This window comes from Hypanus sabinus, chromosome 4 (assembly GCF_030144855.1).
Source record: "Hypanus sabinus isolate sHypSab1 chromosome 4, sHypSab1.hap1, whole genome shotgun sequence".
Lineage (NCBI taxonomy): Eukaryota > Metazoa > Chordata > Chondrichthyes > Myliobatiformes > Dasyatidae > Hypanus > Hypanus sabinus.
The window spans coordinates 160,187,085-160,210,808 of NC_082709.1; the positions used below are offsets into that span (position 1 = coordinate 160,187,085).

General features: G+C 46.2%; 1 protein-coding gene and 1 long non-coding RNA gene across 22 annotated transcripts in view; one reads left to right on the forward strand and one right to left on the reverse strand.

The window, feature by feature from the left end:
* The window catches only part of LOC132393414 (uncharacterized), a 103,225-nt gene extending 88,706 nt beyond the window's left edge, over window positions 1–14,519 (reverse strand). Inside the window, exon 1 of the long non-coding RNA XR_009511866.1 lies at window positions 14,392–14,519. This is a non-coding gene — a long non-coding RNA (uncharacterized LOC132393414). The remainder of the gene's footprint in view (window positions 1–14,391) is intronic.
* LOC132393410 (type 2 lactosamine alpha-2,3-sialyltransferase-like) overlaps window positions 1–23,724 on the forward strand; it is a 134,264-nt gene that overhangs the window by 13,622 nt on the left and 96,918 nt on the right. For 2 of the 21 annotated variants that reach the window (XM_059968586.1, XM_059968587.1), the window contains exon 1: window positions 12,942–13,242. The exons of 1 other annotated variant lie outside the window; for it this stretch is intronic. In XM_059968586.1, coding sequence (XP_059824569.1) covers window positions 13,137–13,242 — 106 coding nt within the window. In that variant the 5' untranslated portion in view covers window positions 12,942–13,136. Of the gene's footprint in view, window positions 1–12,937; window positions 13,243–13,513; window positions 13,534–14,047; window positions 14,241–14,475; window positions 14,601–14,645; window positions 14,668–15,644; window positions 15,672–23,724 lie in introns of those variants that run through there. 18 more of the 21 variants (XM_059968595.1, XM_059968604.1, XM_059968599.1 and 15 more) reach the window with 15 other exon arrangements.

The following is a 23,724-nucleotide window of genomic DNA, read 5'->3' on the forward strand; positions in this document are numbered from 1 at the left end:
CTTACAAAGTGCTCTCAGAAATTTTAGCCATTGGTGCTCTACCATCATTCCTGCCAGTGTTCTCTTCCAATCAATTTAGGCCAGTTCCTCTCTAATACCTCTGAAATTCCCTTACTGCACTATAATACTGATACATCTGACATCAGCTTCTCCTTCTCAAGTTGCAGGGTGAATTCTCTCATTTCATGATCACTGTCTCCTAGGGGTTCCTTTATCTTAGGGTCTCTCATCAATTCTGGTTCATTGCACAATACCCAATCAGAATAGCTGACCACCATAGGGTGTTCCATCCTGACTGATACTAGCCAGACTCGTGGTCAAAGACATTTTTCTGAAGCTAGTGTGGCAAAGACAAACAGAATGAAACATAGCACAACAACGAGGCCAAGTCCATCCTTTTCAAAGCCGGGATGGGTAGAATCTCAGCGTGTAGTGGTTTGCATACTTCAGCTGTATACATAGCTTGATGCAGCCACCCAAAAATGACCATCAGGACAAGGGCAATATGAGGTGCATATTCTCCCCTGTTCTCTGGTGATTTGTGTATTGTGACTCATCTGAAACCTTTATGCAGCTTGCTCCATCATAGAAGTCCTAACTGCCACTGGAGCAAGTGTCCAAAGCATATGCAACATTATCCGGGTGATAGTGACGAGTGTGGAGGATGGCAACCCATGTACTGTATGTTTTCCATCAAGAAAATAACTCTTTCACTGTAGTGAATTCCAATCACAGACATCCTCTACTTTCAGGACTTCCTAGGTAATTGGTAACGTACCTGTTCAGGGATGTTTCATGCTGTTGCAATCCTAACAAGAAAATAGTAACTGTTGCTTCTTAAAGCAGAGACCGAGCATCTTACCAACACAGACGCTGACAATGCATGTGTGTAACTTGACATTTCAGTATTGGATATACTGATTTTACAGATAGGTTGATCAAGCAGGAAACCACATTATCTTCAACAATCACTTCATCATCTGACAAGCAATCCTTTGGCTGGTGTTATACATAAAGTATGCGGAAAAAAAGCCACCACCCACCCATCTTTCAGCTTTGCGATCAGAGGAAATCATGATCAACAAGTCCTCCCCTAGATTACAGCAGGGCTTTGCTCCCGTGAACTATCTTCGACATCAACAGTTCACAAGTCAAAACTGAGTCCACAAAATGAGTTAACAACCAGCGCAAGAAGTCTACAGCAGATGGTAAATTCATCTCTCCAGTCTCAAAAAGGGTGAAGAGCAAGGATGGTAGGAAAAGGAAACCCTGAATGAAGAGGGATATTGAGGCCATGGCAAGGATAAAGAAGGTATCGGTCACATAGGATCCTGGAGGAGTACAAGGGATCAGAAGTGAATCCAAGAAGGAAATAAGGAGGATGAAAAGGGGCATGAGATAACTTTGGCAGAGAAAATTAAGGAAATCCAAAGATATTTTACAAATATTAAAGGGAAAAAAGTAACTAGGTAGCAAATAGGGCCCTGCAAAAATCAAAGGGCACCTGCAGGAGCTGAGTAAGATCCTCGTCCGTTTTTACTGTGGAGAAAGATATGAAGATTTCGCAAACAGGAAGATTATAGAGATGGTTGAGGAGGTGTTGGATGTCTTAAAATGTCGGAAGTTTGACGAATCTGCAGGGTATAAACCTTTGCAACACACACAAAATGCTGGTGGAACGTGACAGGCCAAGTAGCATCGAGAGGAAGAAGTACAGTCAATGTTTCGGGCCGAGACCCTTAGTCTTGACGAAGGGTCTCAGCCCGAAATGTCGACTGTACCTTCTCCTATAGATGCTGTCTGGCCTGCTGCGTTCCACCAGCATTTTGTGTGCATTGCTTGTATTTCCAGCATCTGCAGATTTCCTCATGTTTGCGGGTATTAACCTCTACCAAGTCTCACTGCTGCTTCCTGAGTTGCAAGGAAAAACAACTCTAAACCTCTCTAATCTATTTTCCACAGCTTAAGCTGTTCACTCCTGGCAGCATCTTCATAAATCTTCTCAAAATCTCTACAGTGAATCCCTAGAAATACATTGATCAGAACTGTGCTTAGTAATCAAGTGATGTAACAAGTACTTTATTCTATTTTTTCCTCACATAATATTTCCACTTCTGCATTCTATGGCTTAGCTAACAAAGGAAAGCATCCTACATGCTATTCTAATCATTTTATTTACTAGTCCTTCTACCTTCAAGAATCTGTGGACATATATCCCAAAGTATTTCTGTCTGTCAGTATCCTTCCAATTACTGTGTATTCCTTCACACCTAACTGACTAAATTCCACCTGCATCTTCAGGTCATCTTACCCATTTGCTATAGGTCTTGCGTTTCATATATATCTTTGTGTATCTCTCCACCTATTTTCTTTGTACTTTCCTTGCCCTGCCCTTCGGCTCTTACCAGTTTTCTGCTTTCCATTTGGAGTTCTCCTTTTCTGTCTTCTGAACCAATGTTCAGCTTGTCAGAACTGGATAATTTAAACCTACAAATCTGCCTATGATGACGTTAGTGATGCACCATCAATAACTCACACTGAGACGTAAGGCGAGATATCGGCTTTTTTTGACTGGAAGAAGGAACCAGGAGTGAGTGTCCATCACACTATGTCCTGGAGACTGAGGCCGAGCGTCAGGCCTCAGATCGCCTTTATACAGGGGCCTGTGGGAGGAGCCACAGGAGCATTCAGCAGGGGGCGTGTCCAGACAGGCACATAGTTCACCACATTCACCCCCCCGCTTTGTTTGAAAGAGTCCCCATGTGGCGAAGTTTCTTACAAGTCAAGTCTATCAGGTGGTTGAATCTGTCGCTGCGATCTACGTAGCACCGGCTGTGATCGCATGGATGCCGACGACATTGGTGATTGCACAGGGGACGGAGGTTGCGCTTGTTCCTGCCCACTAGGCACCGGTGATCCCTCACGCATGTGCGAGGCGCCTGGTATAAATGCGTACGAAACGCCCGGTATATAAGTGTCGTGAGGAGTCTGTGTAGGGCCTGGTGAGCACAGTGTCAACTCTGGTGCAGGGTTCACAGTCACCGGAGAGCCTTCAGGGTAGTGGTCTGCTGCACCTGCGGGTGCCAGGTCGCGGATGGAGACCGTGTCCTCCCGCCCATCAGGTAAGACCACGTAAGCATACTGGGGGTTCGCATGTAGAAGGTGAACCCTCTCTACCAGCGGGGAGTATTTATTGCTCCTCACATGTTTCCGGAGCAGCACTGGCCCCGGGGACGTCAGCCAAACTGGTAGGGTGGTCCCAGTGACAGACTTCCTGGGAAAAGAGAATAGGCGTTCGTGAGGGGTGGCATTGGTGGACGTACATAACAGAGAGCGGATAGAGTGCAGTGCCTCAGGGAGGACCTCCTGCCATTGAGAGACCGGCAACCCTTTTGACTTAAGGGCTAAAAGTGTGGCCTTCCACACTGTGGCATTCTCCCGCTCCACCTGGCCATTACCCCGGGGATTATAACTCGTGGTCCGACTGGTAGCAATGCCCCTAGCTAGCAAGTACTGGCGCAGCTCCTCACTCATAAAGGAGGACCCTCTATCGCTGTGGATATAGCAGGGATACCCGAACAGAGTGAAGAGCTGGCGCAGGGCTTTTATGACGGACGTGGCAGTGGTGTTGGGGCAGGGGATGGCAAAGAGGAACCGTGAGTACTCATCGATAACACTGAGAAAATAGACATTGCAGTCAGTGGAGGGAAGGGGGCCCTTAAAGTCAACACTCAGTCGTTCAAAAGGGCGGGTGGCCTTGACAAGTTGTGCCGTGTCAGGACGGTAGAAGTGCGGTTTGCACTCAGCGCAAATTTGGCAGTTCCTGGTCATCGTCCTGATGTCCTCCAGGGAGTATGGCAGGTTCCGAGCTTTCACAAAATGGTAAAATCGGGTGACCCCCGGATGGCAAAGTTGTGCATGAAGGGCGTATAGCTGGTCGAGCTGTGCGCTGGCACATGCTCCCCGGGATAGGGCATCAGGGGGCTCATTGAGCCTTCCAGGCCGGTACAGGATATCATAGGTGTAGGTGGAGAGTTCTATTCTCCACCGCAAAATCTTATCATTTTTGATTTTGCCCCGCTGTTGGTTGCTGAACAGGAACGCAACCGAGTGCTGGTCGGTCAGCAAGGTGAACCTTTTGCCAGCAAGATAGTGCCTCCAGTGCCTAACAGCCTCCACTATGGCCTAGGCTTCTTTCTCCACCGTGGAGTGCCGAATTTCGGAGCCTTGGAGGGTGCGAGAAAAGAATGCTACTGGTCTGCCTTCCTGATTGAGGGTAGCAGCCAGAGCGAAATCAGAGGCATCACACTCCACTTGGAAGGGAGCGGTCTCGTCCACTGCATGCATCGTAGCTTTGGCAATGTCCTCTTTAATGCAGCTGAAGGCCGCGCAGGCCTCAGCAGAGAGGGGAAACGAGGTAGACTTGACCGGGGGCGTGCCTTGTCTGCGTAATGGGGGACCCATTGGGCGTAATAGGAAAAAAAAACCCAGGCACAGTCTGAGGGCCTTGAGAGTGGTGGGAAGAGGGAGTTCTAACAGGAGGCGCATACGTTCGGGATCAGGGCCAATAACCCCGTTTTCCACGACATATCCAAGTATAGCAAGGCAGGTGGTTCCAAACACATACTTGTCCCTGTTATAAGTAAGGTTCAGAGCTGCGGCCACTTGGAGAAATCGTTGGAGGTTGGCGTCGTGATCTGGCCTGTCGTGACCACAGATGGTGATGTTATCCAGATAGGGAAATGTGGCCTGCAGTTGGTACTGGTCCACCATCCGGTCCATTTCCCTCTGGAAGACAGAGACACCATTCGTGACACCGAAAGGGACGCGCAAGAAGTGATAGAGCCTGCCGCCTGCCTCGAAGGCGGTGTAGGGGCGGTCCTCTGGGCAGATGGGGAGCTGGTGATAAGCGGATTTCAGATCTATTGTCGAGTACACATTGTACTGAGCAATCTGATTGACCATATCCGCGATGCGGGGTAGGGGGTACGCGTCAAGCTGCGTGAACCTATTGATGGTTTGACTATAGTCCACCATCATCCTATTTTTCTGCCCAGTCCGAACAACAACCACCTGGGCCCTCCAAGGGCTTGTGCTTGGCTCAATTATCCCCTCCCTGAGCAGCCGCTGCACCTCCGACTGAATGAAGGCCCTGTCCCCCGCGCTGTACCTCCTGCTTTTAGTTGCCACAGGCTTACAGTCAGGGGTCAGGTTGGCGAACAGCGGTGGGGGAGGGACCTTGAGAGTGGAGAGGCTGCAAGTGGTGTCGGTAGCGCAGCTGTCGGCCTGGTTCTGGATGGGACGTGTGTGCCCGTGTGTGTGTGAGGTCAGTAGCGGGGTATGTGAAGAAGTCCCACAAAACTGAGGATTCCTGACAGTGAGTGGTGGGAGGGGCCCGTCATACACCATAGTCACACTTTCGAGATGGCTCTGGAAGTCCAGCCCCAATAGCACAGGTGCGCACAGATTAGGCATGACCAGCAGCTCAAAGTTCCGATATTCTGTGCCTTGCACCACCAATGTCACTACACAACCCGCCCGGATGTCTGCGGACTGCGACCCAGAAGCCAAATGGAACCTCCGACTTACCGGCCACGTTGCAAGTCCGCAGCGTTGCACTGTGTCCGGGTGAATAAAACTCTCAGTGCTGCCCGTGTCAAACAGGCATCTAGTCCTGTGCCCCTCCACCCGGATGTCCATCATGGACCTTGCAAGCTGGTGTGGGGTGCTTTGGTCGAGGGTTACAGTGGCCAGAGTTGAATCGCCGTCGGGGTACCCGGTAAGCATCGGAGGGCCGGGGGCGGGGCATGCTGACGTTGACAAAGATGGCCGCTCACATCCGGGGTACCCGGTCAGCATCCGAGGGTCGGGGGCGGGGCATGCTGACGTTGACAAAGATGGCCACTCACATCCGGGGTACCCGGTAAGCATCGGAGGGCCGGGGGCGGGGCATGCTGACGCCGACAAAGATGGCCGCTCACATCCGGGGTACCCGGTAAGCATCGGAGGGCTGGGGGCGGGGCATGCTGACGTCGACAAAGATGGCCGCCCACATCCGGGCATGCAAAATGGCGGCCCCCACGTTTCACCCGCAGCGCTGCACTCCGCTTGAGGTTGAGACTTACAGACCTTGGCGAAATGGCCCCGCTTTCTGCAGCTGGAGCAGGTCGCTTCTCGCGCTGGACAGCGTTGTCGAGGGTGTTTTTTATGGCCACAGAAAGAACAAAGCACAAGCTTCCGACGGGCTGCCGCTGTGGTCGGGTTCGGGGAGCTCGTGGAATCGCGACTGGCAGCAGCGTTGGCGAATTCGCTCCCGGGAGCCGGCGGTGGTGGGGTCTGAGGTGTCCACGGAACCGGCGGGGAATCGCGCGACTGGACAGCGTCGGCGTAGTGCAGCGCAGCTTCTAGAGCATTGGCCGTCTCTATCGCCGAGCTTAAGGTAAGGTCGGCATTTTCCAGCAGCCGCTGGCGCATGTACACTGACCTCAGTCCTGTCACAAAGGCGTCTCGCACCAGCAGCTCCGCATGCTGTTCTGCCGTGAGCGTCTTGCAGTCGCAAGCTCGGACGAGTGTCTGTAGTGCTCGGAGAAACTCAGCGCACGATTCGCCAGGCTGCTGTTGCCGGGTAGCTAAACGATGTCTTGCGTAGACGGTGTTCACCGGCCGCAGGTACTGTCTTTTGAGGGCGTCCAGTGCCCCATCGTAGGTCGGCAGGTCCCGGATAATGGAGTAGACTTTGGAGGTGACCCTCGAGAGTAGAATTCTGTGCATAACGGCGGGTTCAGTTGCACGAACCTCCTCCAAGTACGATTGGAAGCATGCAAGCCAGTGTTCAAAAGCGAGAGCTGCGTCAGGGTCTTGAGGGTCCAAATCCAACCGGTCCGGACGCAAAACAGTTTCCATGTTTTAAAACTTCCAGTCAATAAAATTGATGCACCATCAATAACTCACACTGAGACGTAAGGCGAGATATCGGCTTTTATTGACTGGAAGAAAGAACCAGGAGTGAGTGTCCATCATACTATGTCCTGGAGACTGAGGCCGAGCGTCAGGCCTCAGATCGCCTTTATACAGGGGCCTGTGGGAGGAGCCACAGGAGCAGTCAGCAGGGGGCGTGTCCAGACAGGCACATAGTTCACCACAGTTAGTAAGGTGCAACACACTTTCCCTGAATTGGACCCAATTCCTCATGAATTTACAGCACTCACTTTGTATCATCACTCTTACCATTCAGCTGCTCCAACTTCTTTTTCTAAATGCTGTTATGCGCAAGTAATCCAGAGGTTGTTATCGGAGAAATACAGCTTTTAAATCTTATACCTGATGCCTTATGTGTGGCGTGTGGCCAAGTGGTTAAGGTGTTGGACTAGCGATTTGAAGGTTCTGACTTTGAGCCCCAGCCAAGGCAGTGTGTTGTTGTATCCGTGAGCAAGGCACTTAACAACACACTGCTCCAGTTCACCACCCAGCTGAAAATGGGTACCGGCAAAATGCTGGGATTAACCTCGCGATAGACTAGCATCCTATCAGGGGTGGGAAGGAGTCTCATACTTTCAGTCACTTCATGCCACAGAAAACAGCATAAGCACCGGCCCAATGAGCCTATAAGGCTCGGGACAGACTTTAACTTTTTAACTAATGCCTTATAATTGCCGCAGGATCTCATCTCTTTTTCAAATTATATTGACACTGATAATAGACAATGATGCTCATAGCCAGTCAGTGGTATTCTTGAAGCTGAAAGGAGGAGATAGGGTGGTAACTAACTTGCATCACACATCGGGGTGCTCTCTTCAGTTACTTGATGAAGTAACCATAGATGTTGGCCAGCAGCAGATATCATCAGGAGGTGCCCAAACTTCATTGAGTGTTCTAACCCTTAACTACTACACTCTCCAGCTGGTGAGTCAGCAGTGGTGGCCAAGTCACTGCCCATCTGCTCCTGACTTCCAGCTCAACTACTCCCGCCTGCTCCATATCCAGCAAGAGGCTCTTTCTGCTTCCTCCCCATCCTGCGAGCTGCTTGTTTCGTGCCCTTTTCATCAAGGCCCAGTGCAGACAGCAACTTCCATGCCAACCTTACCAGGAACCCTCCACAGTCGATCTCTACAGGGAATAGCGATGCCTGCCATCTTTTGTCCCTGCACTCCTGGACTAAGGTCTAGTACTTCAAGGCCTTCCTCTCATGAGCCTCCTCACATCCTTCCTCCCATGATACTGTGAGCTCCACCAAGTGATTTTCCTGTCTTTGGTGGACCACAGTACGATATCTGATCAAAGTGTGGTTTGCACCACCTCTGGGAACTGTAGCTTCCTCTTTAAAGTGACCGTCATCTCCCATGATTTGGCAGTTTGCAGCTCATTGGATTTAAGCCTCTTTGATATGACTGGCGTGGCCCTTTCCTTGATGAAAATGGCTGCCCTTTATGCCTCTCTGCCAGCTGGTCTCTTTTTACACCTCTCCCACAGTGTGTCAGCAAGGGACAGCAGGACCTCATTGTGGTGCCACCTATACCGTCCTTGTGTTAAAGCTGTTTTGTATCCTGACAGTATGTGTGCCAGTGAACTCTACTGAGCACAAAGCTTGTAGATAGGGTCCTCTCTCAGACCCCATGTGTGCAGCTGTGAATGTGTAGGGAGAGTGTCATACGCAGACCGCAGGAGGAAAGAAATGTGGAAGTGCTCCAGTCTCTAAAGCTCTGCCCAAATCACCTTGCAGTTGGGAAGATCTCATTTTGTCTAGATGCACTGAGACCCCAACTCCAGTGCTTTCAATGACCACCTTTCATCCTTACGGTTCCATACCTCTGCCTGAACTATATCATGCCTATCCCTTGCACTTGCACTCCCCTGTCGTTGGAAGTGTACTGAGCCAAGGCCTTGCCGTCCCAGGCGTGGGTTGCCGATGATGTCCTCAATTGCAGGGAGCTCACTGCCTGGTTTATGGCCAAGTTCGTGGCCCACTTTCAACCCGATCTTGTTGTGATCCTACTTGATTTATTAGCTTGTCATCAGAGTCCCTCAGTGTTAATATAAGTCTATACTTTGCCATTTTTAACTCCTCCACTACCAATGACAATGGGAGCTGTAGTTGGCCTGATCTTATGCAGAGCCCCACTGAAAAAAAACTTGGAGGTATTCCCAGCCACCTCCACAGGCACATGTTGACTTTCCTCTTGATGCCTTCTACAGTGGTCCTGGGGAACTCATACACTGTGAAAAGCCAGAGCAGCCTTGGTAGAAGACCATGTTGGTACAACCATGTCTTAAATTTACTAGGGAGTCCAGAATCATATCTGCAACTGCTAAAATATCTTAGAATCACATCTCTCCTGTGCTAGAATCCTATTTGATCCTAGAATCTGCAACCACTAAAATATCTTCTGAAATCACTATAACTGTTACTGTCTTGATATTTTTCCTCCTATTGCTGAAGCACAAAATAGCATGCTCTTGTCTTTTTTTAAGAGAGTTCTTGTTAAACAGGACCCAGCATTCTCATGAATGTGAACATTGTGGGTGGGAAATCATGTCTCTCAAAGTCTTCATGTGTGTTGCTTAGATTTTAGCAAGGTCTTGGTTGACTAGTCTGGAAGATGATATTGCATAGGATCGAGAGTCAGCTAGCCAGTATGGGCACAGAATAAGCTTTGTAGAAGGAAGTAGCGGGTAGTAGAGAGGTTTTTTTTTAAGATTGGAGGCCTGTAACCAGCATTGTGCTGCAGGGACCAGCGCTAGATGTCCTACAGTGGACAGAGAACTTGATCAACTGGGAAAATAGACAAGTGGAATTTAACTCAGGTAAGTGTGAAGTGATGTATTTTAATAGGATATGCACAGTGAATGGCAGGGCCCTATGCAGTGTTCTTCAACAGAAAAACTCAGGGGCTCTGATAGCTATACTATAGGAAGAACGTGCTTTAACTAGAGATGGGGCGGAGAAGATTCACAATGACGTTGTCTAAACAGGAGGACTTGTGTTATAAGGAGAGGTTTGCTAGGCTAGGACCGTTTTTCCTGGAGTGAAGGAGGCTGAAGTTCAAAGTAAATTTATTATCAAAGTACATACAGTATATGCCACCATATACAACTGAGATTCATTTTCTTGCAAGTATACTAAATAAATTCATAATAGTATAATAATCAATGAAATACTGTGCCACTTTGGGTGTTCTACCAGTGTGCAGAAGACAACAATTTGAGCAAATAAACAGCTAAGCAATAAATATTAGGAACATGAGATGAAGAGTCCTTGAAAGTGAGTCCATAGGTTGTAGGAACATTTCAATGATGGGGCAAGTGAAGTTGAGTGATGTTATCCCCACTGGTTCAAGACCCTGATAGTTGAGGGGTAGTAGCCATTCCTAAACCTGTGTGTCCTGAGACTCTTGTACTTTCTTCCTGATGGCAGCAGTGAGAAGAGAGTATGTCCTGGGTGGTGGTGGTGGATGGGGGGGGGGGGGTTCTATTTGATGGATGCTGCTTTTCTGTGACACCATTTTGTGTAAATGTGCTCAACGGTGGGAGGGGTGGATTGGTCCGTACCCAGAACTTTTTGGAGGATTTTCCATATGGAGATTTATAACATTATGAGGAGCATAGATACAGTAGATAGGCTTTTACTGGGGGAGGGAATTCTACATCAAGATAGCATTAGTTTAAACTGAGGGGAAAGATCTACAGGGGATTTGAGGAGCAAGTGTAAAGGGGGTTTCTTTTTTTTCTTTGTTACTGTTGGGAAAGGGTTTCCTTTTGTTAACTAGCAGGAATGCTAATTTACTGATAACGAGAATGGTATTCCTTTGTAAACCAAATGGGGATTAATGTTCTTTCTTCTGAGTCTGTAAGCTTTTGTTGACGGGCTTTTGGGCAGATCGGCATGAGGGGGTCGAGAGAGAGGACGCCATGCTCTAAGCTGGGCGAGGATCGGACCCCAAAGGGGGGTCCGAGGCTGGGAGATTCTCTGAGGAGGGGGGGATGAAGCTAGATGTGCTTGGTTGACCACTCGGAGGGTCCTGAGCTGTTCGGAGAGTCGAGGAGTTCGGAGGGTCCTGAGCTGTTTGGAGAGTCGAAGAGTTCGGAGGGTCCTGAGCTGTTTGCAGAGTCGAGGAGTTTGGAGGGTCCTGAGCTGCGAGTCGAGGAGTTCGGAGGGGATCGAATGGAGGCCAGAAGACTTCAGAAATTGAGCTCCAACGGCTGTGCACGAAGTGGTTTGGACTTTGATAAGTTTGGCGCCTTTTCTTTAATTTTCTCTTCATATATACTGTGTCGTTATTAATCACTTAGTTATAGTAACCTTTATAAATTGTACTCATTTAATCGCATATGGTGTACTGTCTGTTTTTGGGCGAGGCGGGGACATCACACAGCATCCACACCAGCTGATTACCCAGTTTGGCGGGGCCAAAGGCTGCTCCCCCTAGACAAGAACGAGCTGAGCGAGCCTGAGGCGACCCAGGGGGTTACACAAGTTTTTTCACACAGAGGATGTGTTAGGTGGAACAAGCTGCACAAGAATGTGATAGAAATAGGTACAATTACAATGGTTAAAAAATGTGGACAGGGGAGGATTAAGATATGGCCAAATGCAATTAACATAGCGAGGAATCTTGGTTAGCATAGATGAATTTGTCCAAAGAGCCTGTTTTTATGTTGTATATTTTTATGGACCTATGAGCAGCAAACAGGGTGACAGAAGATAAGAAACCCTCGGTATTAAAGGATTTTTAGCTGACTCATCTGTTTTGCTAATATAAACATTTAACGTGCTTAGATTTCAGATTCACTTGTTTATCACACGTACATAAAACATACATGAAGTGTGGTCGTTTGCATTGTTACAAAGGATGAACAGCTCTAATGGGCAGAAAGGTACAGAGTTGCCCATATTCCCCCCCCCCCCCCCGCCGGGAGTATCACAAACTGTTACTGTTACCACACTGCTAATGAGAGAGAAAGGGAGACAAAGGGAAAACATACTGGGACTGGAACATCTGCTTCAGACAAGGGAGAGGTAACACCGGGGGAGAGAGACTTGTTGACCCACCATATTATGACTCCTGAAAGACTTATGGCTCCGGAGAGGGCTGTTTACTTGGTACAATTCTGTTCATTAAAATTCCTCAGTGGACAGCTGGAGTGGGCTGGTTTGATGGACTAAGTCATTCAAAACTGATTGACACCTGAGACCCCGTGAGTGGGGATAAGGGGATAAAAGTGAGGTCTGGGGAGACACCCCTCAGACACACCAGGAGACACACTAGTGAGTACTGCTTGAGTGTTGGAGCCCACGAGAAGGTGTGGGGCATCGGAGACTGAACAAAGGATTGGTCAGTTTAACTCACAGTGTTATAGCAGGGCCGGTGGGGGCTTGTGTGTGTGTCCGCCCTTGCCTGGGTGACGAGTCCACCACAGAAGAACGGTCTAGCTGAAGGACAGAGGGGTCATAACTGAATGGCCACAACACATCGTCAGATCAAGAACATAAAGGAAGGTTTCCCTGGCTGTAGCTGTTACTGTTTGCTCTCTCTCTCTCTCTCTCTCTCTCTCCAACGATGAAAACACAAGAACCAACAACTACCTCAGCACTTATGAACTGAACTGAACTTTATATTCACATATGACAATTCATTATCCCCTAGACATCGATAGAGCTTGTTTATTATTGATTATTATTATACCCACACTTTTAGGTTTAGTATTGTTAACGTGTATTATCTATATATTTGCATTGTTGATATTGATTTGTATATTTTACTAATAAACACTGTTTGAAAATAGTACCACCAGACTCCAACGGATTCTTCTATCTTTGCTGGTAAGACACCCAGTTACAGTAAGTAACAGCATTAACAACCAACACAACCTAAGGTTATGTGGGGGCAGCCCACAGGTGTCGCTACACATTCCAGCGCCAACATAACATTAACAAACGAGAAAATCTGCAGATGCTGGAAATCTAAGCAACCGTTGACACCCAAAATACCGGAAGAACTCAGCAGGCCAGGCAGCATCTACGGAAAAGAGTGCAGTCGACGTTTCCCGAGACCCTTCATCAGGACCCTAATCGGGTGGTTTCTTAATCGTTGGTGTTGATATAACTACAAACAAAGAAGGATGCTTCTTTGTTTAATGACATGAATTTAAATGTCCCCTTACCACAGCTGATCGATATCATCCCCGGAATCAAAAGCCGTGAATTCTATGTGCAAGACCAGTACTGCCGACGCGTGTGCAATTCAGGTGAGAGTACATTTAAAACAAACCATAATTCAAATTTTAGAGACTTTTCAAATAAAAGCCACGTGGATCATTCTCACTGTTAAGAGTAAAAGACAGGTTTCACACACTTTAGATCCAATGTAAAGGAGTCATTCCAGGTTATGAAAGGTACAGAGTTACGTCAGAATAAACGGTCGTAGATCTGGATAACAGTTTCGATATACTTTGTCACCAAACAATTGATTCTAGAGCGTACAATCATCACAGCGATGTTTGATTCTGCGCTGCGCGCTCCCTGAAGTACAAATCGAAGTAAGTAGAATAATAATTTAAATTATAAATCTTAATTAGAAAATAGAAAAGGGAAAGTAAATATAGATCTGTGGGTCTCTTGAACTGCGTTCTCAATTATTTATCACATGAATTTTCAAGTATACAATTTACATTATGTTCGCGGCAGTCAGTTTAGTAACTAAAGAACAGGCGCCGCTCAAAAATGTAATGTGATATAGCCACATGACACAATCTTTTAAGGTCGTCGTATCCATCAGCCTTAAAGTGAAACTACGTGAGGAATTAAAGCACACGTTTAAAACAACTGAACGCAAATTTGAGGAAATAATATATTTTAAGATCAATATGTAGAACCAGCTGGCAGTGAAGCTGAAAACCCGGAGTCATTTAAGAACGGGCGGGAAAGGGTTAACCGGAGCATAAAGAGTGGCATGGTTGGAATCCCCCTAATAAAAAAAAGGTGAATTTAAAGTTTTTTCGCAACTTTAGAATTCCTGGCAGCGAACATCAGAGTCGTGCGAATGAGTGAACCTTGCATTGAAGCACACATTTTCTTGTCGGCAAAATAAATTGGGTAGCTGAGAGCCCTTTAATACTTGGGGATTTGTTAGCTCCTGTCATCGGTTTTCAGCTAATGACTTCAGAAGACCAGTCAGAAATGGTTGATAGGAAACGCATGCTCTCGCGCGTGATGAAATTAATTGCTTATAGGAAAATACCATAAGGTAAATATGATTTTAGTTTGTTAAAGTTTTTTTTTAAATTGTAAAAACTCGCGCTATTTGGACAAGAAGACGATAAGTTTGTAAGCAAAACACAACGTTGCATTTCTCCACCATTTGTACAGATTTTGGGGTAGTTTTTAACCAAAAGTACCTGCTTTTGGCTTTGATGGCTGCTTACTTGCCGTCTTGGTGAAATCAAGGGCTGCAATTCGGTCAGCAGAAAACTTTCGCCCTGTGGGGCCGTGGTGCAAGTTCCAAGATTGAGATAACGCAGGCAGAAAGCAAAGGGTTCCGTAGGTCGCATTTACTTTTGGTACAGCAGCATAATTTTAATTGGTCTGTAACTGGCCAGTTTGCAAGGTGCATTTTTTTAAACTTATATTCCGCTCACTTTGAAGAAGACTTGTAAGCTCTCCTTTTTATAACGGTATCGTTTTTATTTTTCCTTAACTGTTTTATTTTTGTTGTTGAATACTGTCTTCGGATTGTTGACCTCCGATCTTTTATTTCTTGTTTTGTGGGAGGGGGAAATCATTTGAAAGTTTTGATGCTGACAATCTTTTAAGACCACGCAAAATGCTGGCGGAACACAGCAGGCCAGGCAGCATCTATAGGAAAAAGCGCTGTCGACGTTTCGGGCCGAGACCCTTCGTCAGGACTAACTGAAAGAAGAGATAGAGATTTGAAAGTAGGAGGGGGACAGGAAAATGCGAAATGATAGGAGAAGACTGGAGGTGGTGGGGTGAAGCTGAGAGCCAGACAGGTGATTGGCAACAGGGATACAGAGTTGGAGAAGGGAAAGGACCATGGGACGGGCGGTCTAGGGAGAAAGAAAAGGGTGGGGTGGGGGAAGCACCAGAGGGAGATGGAGAATATAGGCCGAGAGAGAGAACAAAAGGAGGGAATAAATAAATCTGGGATGGAGTAAGAAGGGGAGGGGGGGGCATTAACGGAAGTTAGAGAAATCAATGTTGATGCCATCAGGTTGGAGGCTACCCAGCCAGTATATAAGGTGTTGATCCTCCAACCTGAGTGTGGCTTCATATTGATAGTAGAGGAGGCCATGGATACACATATCAGAATTGGAATGGGACGTGGCATTAAAATATGTGGCTGGGCAGTTAACATTTTATATTTGATATTTTGGACACAAGAATCAGTTGTAGTACCTTGCCCACAGTGGGTAAATTTGGAATGTAAATCTGTACAAGACTTTTCATTGTTTTCTATTTTAGGATCTTCACTTCCTTTTGCTTTATCTAAACTTAAAAAACAAATAACTAATCCTATAGTTAAACGTACATTACGAATATGGTTTCAATTTTGTAAATTCCTTGGCTTGAATAAGTTTATCTTATCAAGCCCTATTATATCTAACTTTTTTTCCAGACCTCTTTTATGGACCAAGCCTTTGTGTATGGAAAACAAAAGGTATAACATGTTTCCATGATCTATTTCTAGATAACAGCTTTATGTCCTTTGAACAGCTGTCCAATAAATATAATTTGCCTAAAACTCATTTTTAGATACTTGCAAGTTAGAAATTTTTTGAATATCTTAGTCTTTTCTGAAATTATGTCCAATGGATATTATGGAAAAAATTCTAGCTCTGAACCCTTGTCAGAAGGGTTTAGTAGCCATCATTTATAATATAATCATGAAAATACAGCCAGGGGTATCTGAAAAAATTAAGAAAGAATGGGGAAAAAGAACTTCACTGTCTTGTACCCACAGAGCAATGGGAGAAAATTTTACAATTAGTTAATTCTTCTTCTATTTGTGCTGAACATGCCCTAATACAATTTAAGGTTGTACATGGGGCTCACATGTCCAAGGATAAACTTGCTCGATTTTATTCTCATGTTAATCCAACCCGTGACAGATGTCATTCTGAAGTCGCTTCATTGACCCACATGTTTTGGTCTTGCCCCTGTTTGCAAGATTATTGGAAAGATATTTTTGATATTACTTGAACAGTTCTGAACATCAAATTGCAACCTCATCCTGTTACTGCAATTTTCGGTTTACCAATGGTGATAATAGTTGTTTATCCCCCTCTGCCCGGCGGATGATTTCATTTGTTACATTAATGGCTAGAAGATCTATCCTGTTGAACTGGAAAGAAATTAATTCTCCAACTACGTTTCAGTGGTTTTCTCAAACTATTTCTTGTTTGAGTTTAGAAAAAATTAGAAGTGTTGTCTTCGACCCTTCAGTTAAATTTGAAGAAACTTGGAGACCATTTATTCAACATTTTCATATGAGCTAAACTGACTTTTCCTAAACCTTATTCTTATCATCTTTAATTATTTGAATAGAGATGCAGAGCTATTGACGCTACTGTGTGTATTTGATATAATGCAATGGCCCATGTTGGTTAGGTTAGTTTTTTCTTTGTTTTTTGGGGGGTTATTTTCTTATTTTTTTCCATTTTCTGTAACCACTATGAGTTTGGGAGTTTATTATATATGGATTATTAACTATTTGTATTTATACCTTGACCTATTAATTATGTACTCTCAAGCTATTTTACTCAATGTTTTATTTATGTTTGTTTAAAATCATTCAAAAGATTTAAAAAGGAAGAAAAATTTGTGGCCACTGGGAGATCCTGCTTTCTCTGGCGGACAGAGCGTAGGTGTTCAGCAAAACGGTCTCCCAGTTTGCGTCAGGTCTCACCAATATATAAAAGGCCACACTGGGAGCACCAGATGCAGTATACCACACCAGCTGACTCACAGGTGAAGTGTAGCCTCACCTGGAAGGACTGTCTGGGGCCCTGAATGGTGGTGAGGGAGCAAGTGTAAGGACAGGTGTAGCACTTGTTCTGCTTACAAGGGTAAGTGCCAGGAGGCAGATCGGTGGGAAGGGATGGGGGTGACGAATGGACAAGGGAGTCACGTAGGGGGCGATCCCTGCAGAAAGGGGGTGAGGGAGTGATGTGCTTGGTAGTGGGATCCCATTGGAGATGGCGGAAGTTATGGAGAATTATACGGTGGTAGGTGAGGACAAGAGGGACCCTATCCCAAGTGGGGTGGTGAGCGGATGGGGTGAGGGCAGATGTGCGGCAAATGAGAGAGATGCGTTTGAGAGCAGAGTTGATGGTGGAAGAAGGGAAGCCCCTTTGTTTAAAAAAGGAAGACATCTCCTTCGTCCTGGAATGAAAAGCCTCATCCTGAGAGCAGATGCGGCGGAGGTGGAGGAATTGTGAGAAGGGGATAGCATTTTTGCAAGAGACAGGGTGGGAAGAGGAATAGTGCAGGTAGCTGTGAGAGTCTGTAGGCTTATAGTAGATATCAGTAGATAAGCCGTCTCCAGAGATGGAGACAGAAAGATCAAGAAAGGGGAGGGAGGTGTCAGGAATGGACCAGGTAAATTTGAGGGCAGGGTGAAAGTTGGAGGCAAAGTTAATGAAGTCAACGAGCTCAGCATGCGTGCAGGAGGCTGCACTAATGCAGCGTCGATGTAGCGAAGGAAAAGTGGGGGATGGATACCCGTATAGGCTTGGAACATGGACTGTTCCACAAAGCCAGCAAAAAGGCAGGCATAACTGGGACCCATGCGGGTGCCCATGGTTTGAAGGAAGTGGAAGGAGCCAAAGGAAAAATTATTGAGAGTAAGAACTAATTCCGCTAGACGGAGGAGAGTGGTGGTAGAGGGGAATTGGTTAGGTCTGGAATCCAAAAAGAAGTGGAGAGTTTTGAGACCTTCCTGCTGGGGGATGGAGGTATATAGGGACTGGACGTCCACGGTGAAAAGAAGGTGGTGGGGGCCAGGGAACTTAAAATCATTGAAAAAATTCAAAGCATGTGAAATGTAATGAACATAGGTGGGAAGCGATTGAACAAGGGGGGGATAAAACAGTGTCAAGGTATGCAGAAATGAGTTCAGTGGGGCAGGAGCAAGCTGAGACAATGGGTCTACCTGGACAGGCAGGTTTGTGGATCTTGGGTAGCAGGTAGAAATGGGAGTGCAGGGTGTGGGAACTATGAGGTCGGTGGCAGTGGTTGGGAGATCCCCAGAGCTGATAAGGTTGGTGATGGTATAGGAGACATTGGCCTGGTGCTCCTTAGTGGGGTCATAATCAAGGGGTAAATAAGAGGAGGTATCAGAGAGTTGTCGCTGTGCCTGGGCCAGGTAGAGGTCAATATGCCAGACTACAACAGCTCCCCCGTTATCAGCGGGTTTTATAGTGAGGTTGGGATTGGTGCGGAGAGAGCGGAGAGCAGAGCGTTCGGAAGGAGCGAGATTGGAATTGGAACACGGTGTGGTGATTCGAGACGGTTGATGTCCCATTGGCAATTATCCATGAAGACGGGAGAAGGGGTCATTGGTGGGGGTAGGAGAGTCCTTGCCAAAGAAGTATGCTTGGAGACGGAGCCAGAAGAAGAGTTCAGCGTCATGGCGTACGCGGAACTCGCTGAGGTGTGGGTGAAGGGTGACAAAGCTGAGGCCCTTACTGAGGACAGAGCACTCTGCCTCAGAGAGGGGAAGGTCGCAGGGAATGGTGAAGACCCGGCACGGATGAGAGATGGGATCAGAGGGGGGAGGGAGGCTGGTAGTGTCAGTGGAGAGGGGAGGGTTGGGGCGAGAGGAAGATGGAGCCTCTGAGGGCTCAGGAGCTGACGATGGGATCTGAGGGAGAGGGGATTGCAGAGTGGTGGTGGGGGAAGGGGAGACGGGAATCACAATCGCAGCATGTGAAGACCCGGCCTGGAGTTCAAGGCTGGAGTCGCAGTCGGTGGCTGCACAATCGCTTTGAAGCTGTCCACGGTCATTGGAACCTGCGTTGCTGGTGCTGGAGTCTGAGTTGTGAATATCAGCTGTCATTAATCGTCTCGACTTCACCACGCCCTGTTCCAATTCCAACCTCGCTCCTTCCGAACGCTCTGCTCTCCACTCCCTCTGCACCAATCCCAACCTCACTATAAAACCCGCTGATAAGAGGGGAGCTGTTGTAGTCTGGCATACTGACCTCTACCTGGCTGAGGCACAGCGGCAACTCTCTGATTCCTCCTTTTATTTACCCCTTCACCATGACCCCATTAAGGCGCACCAGGCCACTGTCTCCTATACCATCACCAACCTTATGAGCTCTGGGGATCTCCCATCCACTACCTCATAGTTCCCACACCCCGCACTTCCTGTTTCTACCTCCTACCCAAGATCCACAAACCTGCCTGTCCAGGTAGACCCATTGTCTCAGCTTGCTCCTGCCCCACCAAACTCATTTCTGCATACCTTGACACTGTTTTATCCCTCCTTGTTCAATCCCTTCCCATCTATGTTCGTAACACTTCTCACACTTTGAATTTTTTCAATGATTTTAAGTTCCTTGGCCCCCACCGTCTTATTTTCACCATGGACGTCCAGTCCCTATATACTTCCATCCCCCACCAGGAAGGTCTCAAAGCTCTCCACTTCTTTTTGGATTCCAGACTTAACCAATTCCTCTCTCACCATCAATCAGGGCCCCAGACAGTCCTTCAAGGTGAGGCGACACTTCACCTGTGAGTCGGCTGGTGTGGTATACTGCATCCAGTGCTCCCGGTGTGGCCTTTTATATATTGGTGAGACCTGACGCAAACTGGGAAACCGTTTCACTGAACACCTACGCTCTGTCCGTCAGAGAAAGCAGGATCTCCCAGTGGCCACACATTTTAATTCCACCTCCCATTTCCATTCTGATATGTCTATCCATGGCCTTCTCAACAGTCAAGATAAAGCCACACTCAGGTTGGAGGAACAGCACCTTATATACCGGCTGGGTAGCCTCCAACCTGATGGCATGAACTTTGACTTCTCTAACTTCTGTTAATGCCCCTCCTCTCCTTCTTACTTCATCCCTGATATATTTAGTTTCTCCCCCCTCTTTTTTTTCTCTCTTTTTGCCCATCACTCTGCCTGTTCTCCATCTCCCTCTGGTGCTCCCCTCCCCCTTTCTTTCTCCCTGGGCCTCCCATCCCATGGTCCTTTCCCTTCTCCAGCTCTGTATCCCTTTTGCCAAACACCTTTCTGGCTCTCAGCTTCACTTCACCCCCTCCGGTCTTCTCCTATCATTTGGCATTTTCTCCTCCCCCTCCTACTTTCAAATCTCTTGCTGTCTTTCCTTTCAGTTAGTCCTGACGAAGGGTCTCGGCCTGAAACATCGACAGTGCTTCTCCCTATAGACGCTGCCTGGCCTGCTGCGTTCCACCAGCATTTTGTGTGTGTTGCTTGAATTTCCAGCATCTGCGGATTTCCTCGTGTTTGCTTTTTAAAATCTTTAAGACTACTTTCGGTTTGTCTTAATCTGAGGTAGTAATTTTTTTGAGGTGGGGAGGTCCAGAAATAGGATCTTGCAAAAATAAATTATTATAAACAGAAACAGGGCCTTGTGCCCACTTACATTTATGCCAACCGCCAAGCCTGTCTATTAAATCCGTTTGCCTGCATTTATTCCATTTCACTCTCTGCCTTGTTCTTACAGGTACATATTAAGATGCTTCTTAAATGTTATTACTGTTCTTACACCCCCTTTGGCAGCTCATTTCAGGTACCGAATACTCTTCGTGTCGGAAAATTTACACCTCAGATCCCCTTCCAAACCCCTCCCCCAAAACCTCTTCCCCTTAAACCTAGTTAAATAGGGACATCGATTAAACCTACTTAAATAGGGACTTTGCTTCTCCCTATAGATGCTGCCTAGCCTGCTGTGTTCTACCAGCATATTTGTGTGTGCTGTTTGAATTTCCAGCATCTGCAGGTTTCCTCGTGTTTCCCCCTTAAACCTGTAGCCTCTAGTTTAACATACTCCTATTGTGGAAAACAGACCCTGACTATCTATCCTACCTATGTCTGTGGTAATTTTATATACCTATCATGTCAATCCCTCAGCCTCCTTTACCCCAGGGAAAATACTGTAAACCAGAACTGTACCAACACAGGAGGAGCCCTAGGGCCCATTATCTTGTGCTGAGCTAGTTAAACCAGTGCCTGCTAATTAATCTGCTCCCTTCCTTGCATATGTGTGTGCTTATCTGAGAGTCCTTGAAATGTTCCTATGCTATCTGCCTCTTCTACCACTGCTGGCATTACTGGGCCTCCACCACTTTTTTTTAAAAGAAAAAGGTTACTTGCACACCTCTTGTACTTTCCCACCTTTCACCTTAAATACACTAGACATCTTAGTGTTGGGAAAAAGTTACTGGCTGCCTTGCATAATCTTTATAAAATTTTCGCAGATCTCCCCTCAGCTTCTGATAATCTAGAGGAAACGGCTTTTTCAAACTCTTCTCATAGGCTATGCTCTAAACCAGGCAATGTCATAGTGAACTTCCTCTGCACTCTCCACCCCTTCCTGTAATACAGTGACTGGAACTGAATGCAATAATCTGAATGTGGCTTAATCAGTGCTTTATAAAGTTGCAATGTAACTTCTAGCTCCTGAACTCAATGTCTTGACTAATGAAGGCAAATATACCCAAAGGTCTGCTTTGCTGTCCTAACAACCTGTTTGATCATGTGCTTGGATTGTAGATACAGTACCTCTGTTTATCAACATTGTTAATGATCCTGCGCTCCATTTATTGTCTTCCCCTATCCCCCAAGTGTAGGGGAGTCTAAAACTGGACGGCATAGGTTTAAGGAGGGAGGGTAACGATTTTAAAGGTACCCGAGAAACGACTTCACACTCAGCAGTGGGTGTATGGAACAAAGAGCGAAAAGGAGCTGTAGTGATGGATACAATTGCGATATTTAGAATACATTTAGATAGATACCTAAATAGAAAAGGTTTAGAGGAACATGAGCAAGTGGGAGTAGCTTGGAAAGACATCTTGATCAGGGGTGGGAGAGAAGTTAGAATGAATGGCATGTTCTCTTACTGTACAACTGCAAGACTCTAAAATGTTTGCTATAAACACTTTCAGTCAAACTACAAGGTCAACCAGTATAATATTTCTGTGGCTGGAATACTGGAAGTTGTATTGCACTTTTAAAAGTACAAATATTAATTTAAAAGGTCTGTTTGTGGTTTACAGAAGTAGAGGATGGCCCAGGTAACTGGGCTTCATCATGAGTACCCATAAAGTTATACTATAACTCAATAAAGAAGTCAATCTGTGACCAGAAATGTATCATCTGTAACGTATTTTCAATCAAAGGTTTCGTGTTTAAAGAGTTGTAAGTTAAATGTATTTGAAGGTGAAGGTTGAAAGGTAGCACCTTTAACTTTAGTTGTCTGCTGCTATAAATAATAATGCCATTACAATTATAGAGCGTAGAACGGTATATATTACTGTGGATACTGTACTTGGAGTAGAAAATAGTATGTTGTTTTGGATACTGTGGGAGGGGCAGAGATGACCTAGCAGACTGTTTCTGGCTCTGTGACTCAGAAGGGAAGAGTGCAGAAGAGATGAGCAGTGGTGAGAGGGATTCATTCATTAGGGAAACAGACAGGAAGTTCTGTGGACAAGAACAAGATTCCCAGATACATGCAAAAGTTTGGGCACCCTGGTCAAAATTTCTGTTACTGTGAATAGCTAAATGAGTAAAAGATGACCTGATTTCCAAAAGGTATGAAGTTAAAGATGACACATTCCTTTAATATTTTAAGCAAGATTACTTTTTTAATTTCCATCTTTTACTGTTTCAAAATAACAAAAAACGAAAATGGCACCCTGCATGGTCAGTACTTAGTAACACCCCCTTTGGCAAGTATCACAACTTGTAAATGCTTTTTGTAGCCAGCTAAGAGTCTTTCAATTCTTGTTTGGGGTATTTTCACCCATTCTTCCTTGCAAAAGGCTTCTAGTTCTGTGAGATTCTTGAGCTATCTTGCATGCACTGCTCTTTTGAGGTCTATCCACAGATTTTTGATGATGTTTAGGTCGGGGGACTGTGAGGGCCATGGTAAAACCTTCAGCTTGTGCCTCTTGAGGTAGTCCATTGTGGATTTTGAGGTGTGTTTAGGATCATTATCCTGTTGTACAAGCCATCCTCTTTACCTTCAGCTTTTTTTTTACAAACGGTGTGATGTTTGCTTCTAGAATTTGCTGGTATTTAATTGAATTCATTCTTCCCTCTCCCAGTGAAATGTTCCCTGTGCCACTGGCTGCCACACAAGCCCAAAGCATGATCGATCCACCACCGTGCTTAACAGTTGTAGAGGTGTTCTTTTCATGAAATTCTGTACCCTTATTTTTTCTCCAAACATACCTTTGCTCATTACGGCCAAAAAGTTCTATTTTGACTTCATCAGTCGTCAGGACTTGTTTCCAAAGTGTATCAGGCTTCTTTAGATATTCCTTTGCGAACTTCAGATGCTGAATTTTGTGATGAGGACACAGGAAAGGTTTTCTTCTGATTACTCTTCCATGAAGGTCATATTTGTGCAGGTGTCACTGCACAGTAGAACAGTGCACCACCACTCCAGAGTCTGCTAAATCTTCCTGAAGGTCTTTTGCAGTCAAACGGGGGTCTTCATTTGCCTTTCTAGCAA